Below are 12,533 nucleotides of genomic sequence, written 5' to 3' on the forward strand. Positions count from 1 at the left end.
GAGATTGCGCATCTTAAAGTCATAAGATTATTTTGCCTTATGGGTGTAGCCGATTGGAAATAATATGCTTTAATATGCTCGTTCAGGGTGTTGTAGTTTAAATGTTACAAATTTAGGGCACTTGCCAATATTATAGTTTAAAAGTAAGGTTATAGATTATAAACATATGAATCGTATTATAGGGGGGGGGGTGTGTGTGTGTGTGTGTATTTTTTATTAATTCAGCTTAGGTTAAGTTATATTGGGAATAGGGAAGACCAACAGGGTTAGGGCAATCTGTAGGGGTTAAGCATAAGATAAAAAGTGTTATTGTTAATCTTAAAAAAGACAATTTGGGGAGGGGTTTCTGTGCTCGAAAGGCACTTAGAGAGAAAGCACCCTATATTTCCTGACTTTAGTGTATAATATCTTTATGCTTGTTATTGCGGCACTCTGTCAGAGAGCTAGAGTCAGGGAGAAAGGGTACATTAGATATATAAATTATACTGGTACCCAAAGTTTTAGAAACTCTTAAAAACTTTAGATATTTAAATCTTGAATTGTTGATTAAAACTTTTCAAATCAACAATTTTAGTCTACATAATTTTGTTGTTCATCATTTGGGATGTAAATTAATTTATCCGCAATTGTCTTATCCCTTAAAATCCCTGCCAAGATTGGACATTTTAATGGCAGTGGTCCTACAATAACGTCTTCAAAGTGTTTCGTATCCGCAAAAAAAGCACAATAGCTAAAAAAAAGCTTAATACCTGTCAAATTGACGAGAAACAAAATTACCAAAAAAAAGTCAATAATTTTTGGTCGAAAAGTTTAGATACTGTCGATGTTTTGATCCAATTACGCAAGATTTAATGAAATTTAAGCCAACAATTAGTTAACTTGGTTACTCTACTTTGATTATTATGATAATTTACCGTCCAATGTCCTCCCCCTTTCTACATTCTTACTTTTTTTTTGCTAAAGTGTTTTCGTGGAGGGGAAGGAATGCCTTTAATGGCTGCCCTGAAGGATTTTATAAAGACATAAACAATAGATAAATAAATCACGTTTGCTTAGCTATATGTTCTAAAATTAAGCAATATAAGCATGTTAATAAAAAAATTGCTAAAAAACATATTTTGCTATTATGACAACACAAAACCTTTTAAAGAATTAAGTCAGGTAAGACTTAAAAGTTTAATACTTTTAGAAATTGAGTTCATTAGTTGCATAGATCTAATATTTCTAAGATTATTTATCTAATGTATTTGTCTATAGTAAGTCTTATAATTCCTAGATTTTCTACTGCCCCTATATGAATGGCTTGTTTCTATAAGAAAGCACATTGGAATAAAACTGGCCAAAACTAAATATGCAGGGATCTTAAGTGATAAGATTAGAAACGATATATTAATAAACAGCTCCAATTATGATAAACAAAGTTTCTTCTTTTTCAGACTAAAATAAATTGGTTAAAAAGTTTAAACACTGCTAGTTTGAACCATCTAACCAAGTTTAATTAAAAGTACCAAAAGTTTTTTAGTCAGCATGTTTATGAAACTTTGAGTACCAGTGTAATTTATAGTCACAAGTCTCCTCTCTCCCTGATAATTTGGTAATTTGTTATACCATATCGTCGTTATGAAAGACTGCATGTAGATAGAAAAATTAGAAATACTGTTTTTATTTTAAAAATTCCAATGTTTATATAATTAAGTATTTTTTCTGGACCAAATTGAAAATACTTTAATAGAGGAGGAGAGAGGCAGTTAAATATTTTTCTTTACTATAAATTATGGGGTCAATTTGTTCTATTAAGCTTTTACAAAATGAGCTAAAAAGATATTTCCCTTTTTTTTGTATCTACTTGCGGCTGCTCTTTAACTTTTTGGGGTTGATAGCTTATGGTTTACTTTTCAATGTCTAAAATTTAAATCATAATGCCTAAATAAACGATATTATAAAAATATACCTAATATTATTTTGAATTTCCATTTGACCGACTGTCTACGCCTTTCTAAGATGTTGTCTTCATCAGGGTCCTAACGGGATAAGACTATGGCCGATAAATTGATGTATATCCCAATGAAAATACACAAAATTACCCCTTCTGTAGATTGAAATTAATAGTTGAAACGTTTGAACACTCAACTTAATTAACCAACTAATCAAATTTAACTAAAGTCACCTAAGCTTCAAGTTACCAAATAAGAAAATGTTATTATACAACTTGGAGACTAGTGTAATAAACAGGCCAGTGTCTCCTCTCTCTCTGTGTTATCATCCTTGTTGTATTAAGATTAGTGACATTTCCTAATATTGAAACCTATTGTTGTCATAGCAATAATCTGATATATATTCAAATAGGTGTCCCATCCTTTCTGTAGAATTATTACTATAGCACTAATCTGATATATATTCAAATAGGTGTTCCATCCTTTCTGTAGAATTATTACTATAGCACTAATCTTATATATATTCAAATAGGTGTTCCATCCTTTCTGTAGAATTATTACTATAGCACTAATCTGATATATATTCAAATAGGTGTTCCTTCCATTCTGTAGAATTATTACTATAGCACTAATCTGATATATATTCAAGTAGGTGTTCCATCCTTTCTGTAGAATTATTACTATAGCACTAATCTGATATATATTCAAATAGGTGTTCCATCCTTTCTGTAGAATTATTACTATAGCCCTAATCTGATATATATTCAAATAGGTGTCCCATCCTTTCTGTAGAATTATTACTATAGCACTAATCTGATATATATTCAAGTAGGTGTTCCATCCTTTCTGTAGAATTATTACTATAGCACTAATCTGATATATATTCAAATAGGTGTTCCTTCCATTCTGTAGAATTATTACTATAGCACTAATCTGATATATATTCAAGTAGGTGTTCCATCCTTTCTGTAGAATTATTACTATAGCACTAATCTGATATATATTCAAATAGGTGTTCCATCCTTTCTGTAGAATTATTACTATAACACTAATCTGATATATATTCAAATAGGTGTTCCATCATTTCTGCAGAATTATTACTATAACAGTAATCTGATATATATTAAAAGAGGTGTCCCATCTTTTCTGTAGAATTATTACTATAGCACTAATCTGATATATATTCAAATAGGTGTTCCATCCTTTCTGTAGAATTATTACTATAGCACTAATCTGATATATATTCAAATAGGTGTTCCATCCTTTCTGTAGAATTATTACTATAGCACTAATCTGATATATATTCAAATAGGTGTTCCATCCTTTCTGTAGAATTATTACTATAGCACTAATCTTATATATATTCAAATAGGTGTTCCATCCTTGCTGTAGAATTATTACTATAGCACTAATCTAATATATATTCAAATAGGTGTTCCATCCTTTCTGTAGAATTATTACTATAGCACTAATCTGATATATATTCAAATAGGTGTTCCATCCTTTCTGTAGAATTATTACTATAGCACTAATCTAATATATATTCAAATAGGTGTTCCATCCTTTCTGTAGAATTATTACTATAGCACTAATCTGATATATATTCAAATAGGTGTTCCATCCTTGCTGTAGAATTATTACTATAGCACTAATCTGATATATATTCAAATAGGTGTTCCATCCTATCTGTAGAATTATTACTATAGCACTAATCTGATATATATTCAAATAGGTGTTCCATCCTTTCTGTAGAATTATTACTATAGCACTAATCTGATATATATTCAAATAGGTGTTCCATCCTTTCTGTAGAATTATTACTATAGCACTAATCTGATATATATTCAAATAGGTGTTCCATCCTTGCTGTAGAATTATTACTATAGCACTAATCTGATATATATTCAAATAGGTGTTCGATGATCCATCCTTTCTGTAGAATTATTACTATAGCACTAATCTGATATATATTCAAATAGGTGTTCCATCCTTTCTGTAGAATTATTACTATAGCACTATTCTGATATATATTCAAATAGGTGTTCCATCCTTTCTGTAGAATTATTACTATAGCACTAATCTGACGTTTATTCAAATAGGTGTTCATCCTTTGGACATTGGACTGTAAATTACACTTGATTGGCACCCAAAGTTTTTCAACATTTGTTGACTCTAAAACTTTGGGTACTTTTTAAAAATTTGATTGTTTGGTTGGAAAATAGTAGTATCTAATTATTCTACCATTATTTAATATACAGTAGGGTTATTTTTCTTAATTGTCAGTGGAGCTATATTGATTTATCTTCCATTGTCCTATCCCTTAAGATCCCTGAGTAAATATAAAGCTTCATACAGACATGCCATAATTACAGAGTAACTTTGCAACAAAAAAATATTATCTTTAATATAGGATTGTTTAGAATAAATATTGAATATATTAGATATAGTTGTTTATATTTTGTAAAGAAGAATAGGAAGATTATTTACAGTCGGGATAATCAGTTGCTTTCAGTTTACTTTCACTATTTTACTATTCTATAACTTTTGTGTTTATTTATTAAGATCAAGCTTAACTGAAATGAGTGAGAGTTTTCTATTCTAGGGAAGCCATAAATGGGTTCTTTGGGTGGTTTTAGGCTATTTTGTGTTTAGATTTAAGCCTTGGAATATTGTTAAGTCATTTTTATTTTACTCTAGGTGTCGGACTAACCCTACATTTAAAAAAAAAAAAAAAATTGTGCTTTCTGAACTTACAGGAAACATGTCATTATAACAAGTTTAAAATATATATACATTAATAAAAAAAGTTAAACATTTCAAAGTCATGGATAAATTGACGAAAAGACTAACTTTTAATGTAAAATCTTTTGCTGTTGAAATACTAGAACATCAGCTTTAGAAAAAACTAATCATATGATATTCCCCACTATATAGAGATTAAAGTGGCAATCATAACAGATTATATTTACTTATTTATCTAATATTAGTTTTTTTGTGTGTAGCGAAGATACTCTTAAGGTTTATTTGTCTGTATTCCCCCCCCCCCCTATTTTATTCTCCAGGCGAAAGGAATGATCGAGAGCAGGGATCTAAAGGGATAAGACAATGTCCGATAAATTGATGTACATCCCCAATTATGATACAATAAATTATCCCTTCTGTAGACTAAAATTAGTGGTTGAAACGTTTCAACACTCAATTTTATGAATTAACAAATCCAAATTTACTAAATTCCCTAACAACTAAGAAAACGTTATAATAAAACTTTGGGGACTAGTGTAATAGCATAGTGTAATAATAGCCCATTGTCCCCTCTCTCTATCTAGATCAAGAGAGTATCACGTAGGTGGGGGATAGGTATATCCCTACTTGAATATGAACTAGCATACATTCAAACGGATAGAGTTTCATGACTTTATAGTTAAATAGTGGCTTTGCCCCTAGCATCATTTAAAAAGGGAAGGAGTTGGCAAACAATATAGTAATCCAAGACCATTTTTTATTCTTTCTTACTATAAAGAAATAGTTGATTTAGTGAGTAGCGAGATCTTATTGAACATACAAAAAACTTTATAGAATAAATAGGATCAAATAGCCTAAAACCTACCCTGGCCCAGCAACCATAAATTGCATTCAGCTGTTAGCGAGATCTTGTGGAAAGACAAAAACCTTTAAATTTTTATACAATAGGATTTTACAAAAATTTTATTGTTGTACAATTTATACTTTACTAATTTTGTAAGATTTATTTCAAATGAATTTTGAAATTCTTGTTTATTCTATTTTGTATCTTAATTATCTTCATATGAATATAACAAAAGGTAACATATTGAAAACAGTTTCATGATAAACAAGTAACAAACATGCATATGAATGCAAACAAGGATGACAACATCCATAAGTAGCGAAGCTCAAAAATTATGAATGGATGTCGGGAAAAATTACTATAAAGCAGTGTCATGCAATACACATTAATCTAAATAAAATAAGGAAATCAGGAAACTTTAAAAATCATGCAACCTTAAAAATCACGAAAATTACAAAATCTAGGAATCGATCTAGCACCGCAATTAATAGACAAATCTTAATGAAACTTGATATAAATATGTAGAATATGAGAATATTCAATCCCTGAAAATTTCAGCCGCAAATCCGGAATAGGAATCGAGAAAACCATAGAAAATCTAAAATCTAGGAATCGATCTAGCACCCCAATAAATAGAAAAATCGTAATGAAACTTGATAAGAATATGTAGAATGGAAATTTATTAGTTGGCAAATAACCCCCTTCCACCCCCTGACGATTAACAATTGTTTGTAGTTTTTAAAAAATGAATTTAAGTTTGTACTGTTATGATACGCACGCTAGGTTCAAACTTAATCCTCAGACATAGAGAATAGAAATTGTGTACGTTGTACGATGATTGAAAGAATATATGTCTTGTCAAGCGTATCAAAATTTGTCAATATCCCTCAAGGTTCCTTTTTGAGCACAAGACCCCCCCCCCCCCCTCCCCACCTTGAAAATAAGGAATGGTAGTTGGGGGGACAGTTTTTTTGTTTATTTATTGCATTTTGCAGGTTAGGTTAAAATGGTCACTAGGCACAGGCAGTCCAGCAGGGTTAGACTCCATTACTTTAAAAATTTAGGGGAGGGGGACATTGCTCAAATGGCAGTTAAAGGGAAAGTATCCAAAATTTGTGCCTAGTAAAGCAATCTTATACCCCCTTCTGCTTGATTAAACCAAAAAATTAGAGAACTTGTCTATTATGATTTCATAGCAAAATAAAATTTATAGAGGTCCTACTTCAACGAAATAAATTTTGTTTTTTTGTTCTTTTTGAATCTGATACTCATATATACATCAAACAATTGTTTTCATATAAGATTTAAAGCCCCTAGCATCTCTAAAGTCATAAATTGGCTGTTTTCTTTTGAGTTGAACCAGGATTATACAATGTTATAGCTATAAAGTTGTATGTAATGGTACCAACTCCTGCTACGTCTGGTTTTTAGTAGGGGTAAAGCCTTGGCCTCTAAACAGGCGTATCTATTTTTCCATACTAGTCTTACCAAATCTGTAATTTCTATTAAAAGATTAAAGTTTAATTTACGCTATAGTTATACTTTGTACAAAAATGTTCTTAATTTTGTAACAAGAGCATATATAGATAATATAGATACCTACAAGATATATAGACGATTTATTGGAAATTTGGGTAAATGTACTTTTTATTGTAAATTGAATACCCCTCCCCCCGCAACCACTTATTAAATTTTAATAGTTAGAAGTATTTTGGGAAGCTTTCAATTTGTTAATCAAGTTGAAACTAGGTATACAGGGAAAAGACAATGGGATTTAGCTTGTTAATGGAAATGAACATATATACACTTGAATTTTATTATTAATATTGTTAAAAATTTTTTCTGTTAATTATTATTTTCAGTGCTAGTACCCATAATTCTTGCAAAGTACCCAAAATAAGAAAAGTTGCATCGTTTTTAGTTTCCTAAATAAAAAATTGAATGTCCATTGTCCTATCCCTTAGGTAGATTCTTAAAAAAAATTGCCCCACTAATCGCTTAGTGGGGCAAAATTGTTTTCGTGAAAAATCCACCAAAATCACATCAAAAATCTACAAAAATAATGTGATTTTGGTGGATTTTTCACGAAAACAATTTTGCCCCACTAAGCGATTAGTGGGGCAAATTTTTTTTAAAGAATCCACCTCTGGTAATAACCCTGCAGATCACTCCATGTCTCAATATGTCCAATTCTAAACTAGGGTATCCATCCAAAATTAAGATTAGCTGAGGGTGGGTTAATGGTGTCTTACTGAGGATAACTAGGACATTGACGAAATTTTATTTGACCTGACTTTTTATAATATAGGGGAATATCAACAAGGACAATTCTAACCAAATGGCCAAGAAACTAAATAACTTAAAACTAAATAATTCACAATTTATAGCAATTGTCAGGAAAGCCATGATATATTTTACTGTAAATTCAATACTGTCATTCGTTGCCATAAAAAGGTACAGATATGTTGGTTCAAATTATCATTTTGAAAACTTTCCAGACAATAATAATGAACTAATATTTTTTTAAGTAAAAACTAGTGTAGAGATATTTAAGTCATAGTCATAACTGATCTTATGATGTCTTTAAAATTCAAAATGATTTTTTGGGTGACCTAAGTGACCATAAAACAAACAAAAAAATTAAAATGATCGTTTTTTTGAAGTATTTAGTGGAAAAAATAAGAGACGATTCACTATTAACAATCTAGGCCATATACCCTTAGTATTATATTCATAGATGGATTCTATAGTAAGAAAATAGAAGGGTTTAGCGACCGCCAGGAAACCAATATTAATCCTATATATCAAATAGATGTCTATTCGAACCAGCTATCTTAAAGAGACAAAAATTGTTTTATATCCCCAATGTTTAATAAACAAAATTACCCCTCCTGTTATGATCATTGCAATACAAGTATGCACCAACCAATCAAAAGGTTAATAAATTTCCTAAGTTTTTCAGCCAACGAAAGAGATAGAGCTTATTTATGAAACTTTGTTTTTTAAAAGTGTTACTTTTTATGCAATTTTAAGTTGTAAACTTACGTATTATAGCCACTGTTTGGCGTTTTAAATTGTCGGTTGCCACCCCTTGAGTAAAGAGCTGGAGGGACATATAATGATTAAATTGCATTATGCATTAATTTAATGGCATTTGCAATTTTTATGGCCCGCTCTTAGATCACCATTTCACCATATATTCCAGCAGGGAACATTATTCTGAAAAACAAAATTGTCGTTGTTCGCTTAGTTAAACCTGAAAATCTGGTGATGACTTACAATTAAAATGTTCTCTTTTTATCATAGAGGGAGTTGACAATGGACTAAAAATCCATTTAGTACCCAAAGTTTTATAATCACCCTCAATTTGGCTAGCCTAAAACTTTGGGTTCTCTAGTTAAAGCTTCTGAATTTTTCAAACCAATAGTGTCCAACCTTTTTAACCAATAGTTTTAATCTACTTTGATCATGATCATTGAGGATTTACAAAAATTTATCTGTAATTGTTTTATCATTTAAGAACCCTGATGTGGATACTATGACAAATTACAAAACATTTTGAAGCATGACCGACAGACAGACGAACAAAACAATATATTTACTAGATGCTCGTGTGCCACAGGAATCTTCACTGACATTTCTATAGCTATCTATCTTTAATTTGGACTTACTGACGGACATTTCAAATTATAAAATATCTATTTTACTTGCCTTTAAAATAGTAATTATTTAGCTTAAATCTTGGTCTAAACTGCTCTAATATTCTTTTTATATTACACCTCCCTTAACTGTATAAATAGATGGTATTTTATACTGATTCAAGTTTCAACAGATTAAAGTAGCTAAACTCGGGGATATTTAGGGATAAGACAATGACAAATAAATTAATATATATCCCAAATATTTTTAAAAATAACCAATCAAAATTTTAAATTTTTGAGCCAATAAAATAACGTTATTTTAAAACATTGGGTACCAGTGTAATTTACAGTTCAATGTCCCTTCTATATGACTAATCAAGGCTACATTATAATTAGGCATGTCCGTCTACTATAAGAATAGGATAAAATTGACTATAACTTCATTGCTTTGTTGGCAGATATTAAAATTTTCGTATTTAATAATTTGTAACTATTTTTCAGATATAAAATGGTAATTGTGAACCGTAGATGATAGAAAGAGAGACTAAATCATAGTATTCAAATCTACATTCTTCCTATTTATAAGTTTAAGTAAGTATTTTTACAGTATAGCTTCAAAACCGATTAATATCCGCTGGATTAGAACCGGTTCTCAGCCGTAGTGAGAAAAAAATGTACATCATAGTATTACAGACAATTTTCCACAAATATTGAAATACAGATAGCTAACAAAACTGTTTTAATCTTATAATTTTATTTTAAAATCTGCAGAAAGCTGTATTTAATACGATGCAATTTTTAACCATCAAACATTTTTTATGTTTTAAAAACATTTATTGCTTTTAATTGGATTGGATATATCAAATAAGTAGGAGTTTATAAAAATAGGCCAAAACTATCCCAAGACTTTGATTTGTGGAGCTTAATAGTTTTAATGGTAGGTGTTCATATTATTCAGTGTCTAGTTTAAAATTTGTATACTATTAAAAACCTATATCAACCCTATGAAAACGCTATTTTTATGATAATCATTCTTATATTTTTTTTATTTCCATATTGAGGTACAGCATATTATATATTTAGCTTTCTTAGCATTTTTTATAATAAGTATGTAAATAGGATAATCCTCACTTTATCTCTCCCTATCTCTCTCTCTCTCTCTGTCTCTTGCTCTCTCTCTCTCTCTCTCTCTCTCTCTCTCGTTCTCTCCTTTGTATTTCGTAACTATCTCTATCACTGCGAATAGGCAGGGAAAATAGGCATTGACAGTCATTTTTTCTCTACTTTAGGTGCTTTTCCTCAGAGTGATCAAAAATAAAACAAACGTACCTCCCCCCCCCCCCCCCTGTTTGAAAATAAGGGGTTCTGTGCTCTAATTGTACTTTGAGGGAAAACGTCAATTTTATTTTTTCTCCCTTAAAAGTAAAACCTATTACAATATTTTAATGTAAAATAAGACACAAGAAACTTATCGCCCATGTTTTTTAACACACTCTTTCAATTGTTGGCTTAAAAACTTCTTATTTGTTGGTTTAAGCTAGAAGTTAAAACAAAAAAATCTAATGAAGGGATAATTTTAAAAATCATAGTTTTGGGTGTATGCTAATAAAGCGAAATTTGTCTTATCCCTTAAGATCCCTGATAAGTATATAGATTATACGTTGAACCTACATAATGTGCTAAAAATGTATTAATATGATAAGATGGGGAAATAGATAATTTATAAATTACCATTTACCATATATGTTTACATCATTCTTGCAAATGACCTAATGCTTCCCCTGAAAGAGCCTATCGAACAATGAAACAATTTTAGCTAATAGTACCTAACCTTACATAGTTTTCTTTGCTCGACTAGGAGGACTTTTATGGTACACCGCCCAATATTGCATTAGATAGAGGTTCTCTAATAACAACAGTCAAAGCTAAAGATTTTTTAATCCTGGTCCCAGGATTCTAAAATCTAAATTCCCAAATCAAGAGATCGGATGAATTTATCATTTTAAATAATCATTTGAAAAGTCTAAACTTTTAAAATGGATATCCGGACATTTTGGTACTGGATATAAAGTTTTCTAAATCTGCAGGAATCATCATTCTAAGTTTAACATTTAGAGTTACAATTTCCCTAATTATATAAAAGCGAAGCTCTTTATAGAGCCTATGAAAAGCCTATAACGTCATTCGGGATACTTTGGCCTAAATGTTTAAAATTCACCTTTTTTACAGTAACCATATAGGCACTATAAACAGCTTCTAGTAAAAACATTACTTTGAAAATGTTCCAATTGGTGATTTTTTAGGCCTTTACCTGTATCATATGGCGTGTGTGTGTAAGGATGGGGGAGCAGAGTAAGATCAACGGCAAGATGGTGGTCAAACAACAAATTGAGGAGGAGGATGATGAAGAGTTTGCGGTCATCTCAGAGGTAAGTGTGTGTGTGAGAGAGATTAGAATTTACTAATTAAACTGCAATAAAAGTTTAAGTAACCAACGTTTTTCAGCTAACAAATAAGATAAACTTTTAAAAAAAATTTTTGGGTTTCTTCCCTCCTTAAAAAGACACCAGTAATTTACACAGTAGTCGTGCTTTTTTAATGTTTAAATAGAAACACTTCTATAAAACTTTTATTTAGAAATTAAATTTATTTTTATCAAAATATTAATCAAACAAATGTATGTTGTATAGTATATTACAAGGAGGATAGAGATATTGTGCTTTAAATAATACTGGTACCTAAAGTTTTATTCCAGTTCTTTGCATTTAAATATTTTTATTAAATGTTGATGGGTTAGTCCAAATTCTTAACATATTTTATGACAAAGGTAATTCTGTTTCTCATCATTGGAGATGTAAATACATCAATTAATTGTTCATAGTCTTATCCCTTAAGATCCCTGAGTTTAATATGTTGTCCAGTAACTTCCGCATTAAGATACTCGCAAAAAAGATAAAATAGCAAAAAAAGATAAAAGGGGAGGTTTTATAATAAAAAAAAGAGATAGGTAAAGAGAAAAGTGTACTGTTGGAATAAGAGTATGACTTCGAAACCAATTAATATCCGCTGGATTAGAACCTGTTATCAGCCATACTGAAAAATTACATATAGCATCTTATTACAGACAATTTTCTATGATAATAAAATAAAAACCCATAAAATCAATGCCAGTTTTGGTAGACCGTGCCTTCGGCCCCTCTGGGCTAGCAAAACTTTCTTCTCATGTTTCCTTTACTATCCGCGGAAAATTGTCTATAATGCAATGCAAATAATAACTATTATGATAAGATACAAATGAGGAAGTGAATTCACACTGTATATATTGTATAACCTACATTTGCTCAATGCTTTTAAACCCTCAATTTGTTAAGT

General features: G+C 30.2%; 2 protein-coding genes across 2 annotated transcripts in view; one reads left to right on the forward strand and one right to left on the reverse strand.

Moving 5' to 3' along the window:
* Positions 1-12,533, reverse strand: part of LOC145303806 (furin-like protease kpc-1) — a 308,581-nt gene that overhangs the window by 232,177 nt on the left and 63,871 nt on the right. The window lies entirely within an intron of this gene.
* Positions 9,661-12,533, forward strand: part of LOC145335392 (stomatin-4-like) — a 39,478-nt gene continuing 36,605 nt past the window's right edge. The window contains exons 1-2 of the mRNA XM_080181142.1: positions 9,661-9,752; positions 11,465-11,590. Coding sequence (XP_080037268.1) covers positions 11,501-11,590 — 90 coding nt within the window. The 5' untranslated portion in view covers positions 9,661-9,752; positions 11,465-11,500. The remainder of the gene's footprint in view (positions 9,753-11,464; positions 11,591-12,533) is intronic.

This window comes from Acartia tonsa, chromosome 13, assembly GCF_053477335.1.
Source record: "Acartia tonsa isolate MP-2025a chromosome 13, ASM5347733v1, whole genome shotgun sequence".
Classification (NCBI taxonomy): Eukaryota; Metazoa; Arthropoda; class Copepoda; order Calanoida; family Acartiidae; genus Acartia; species Acartia tonsa.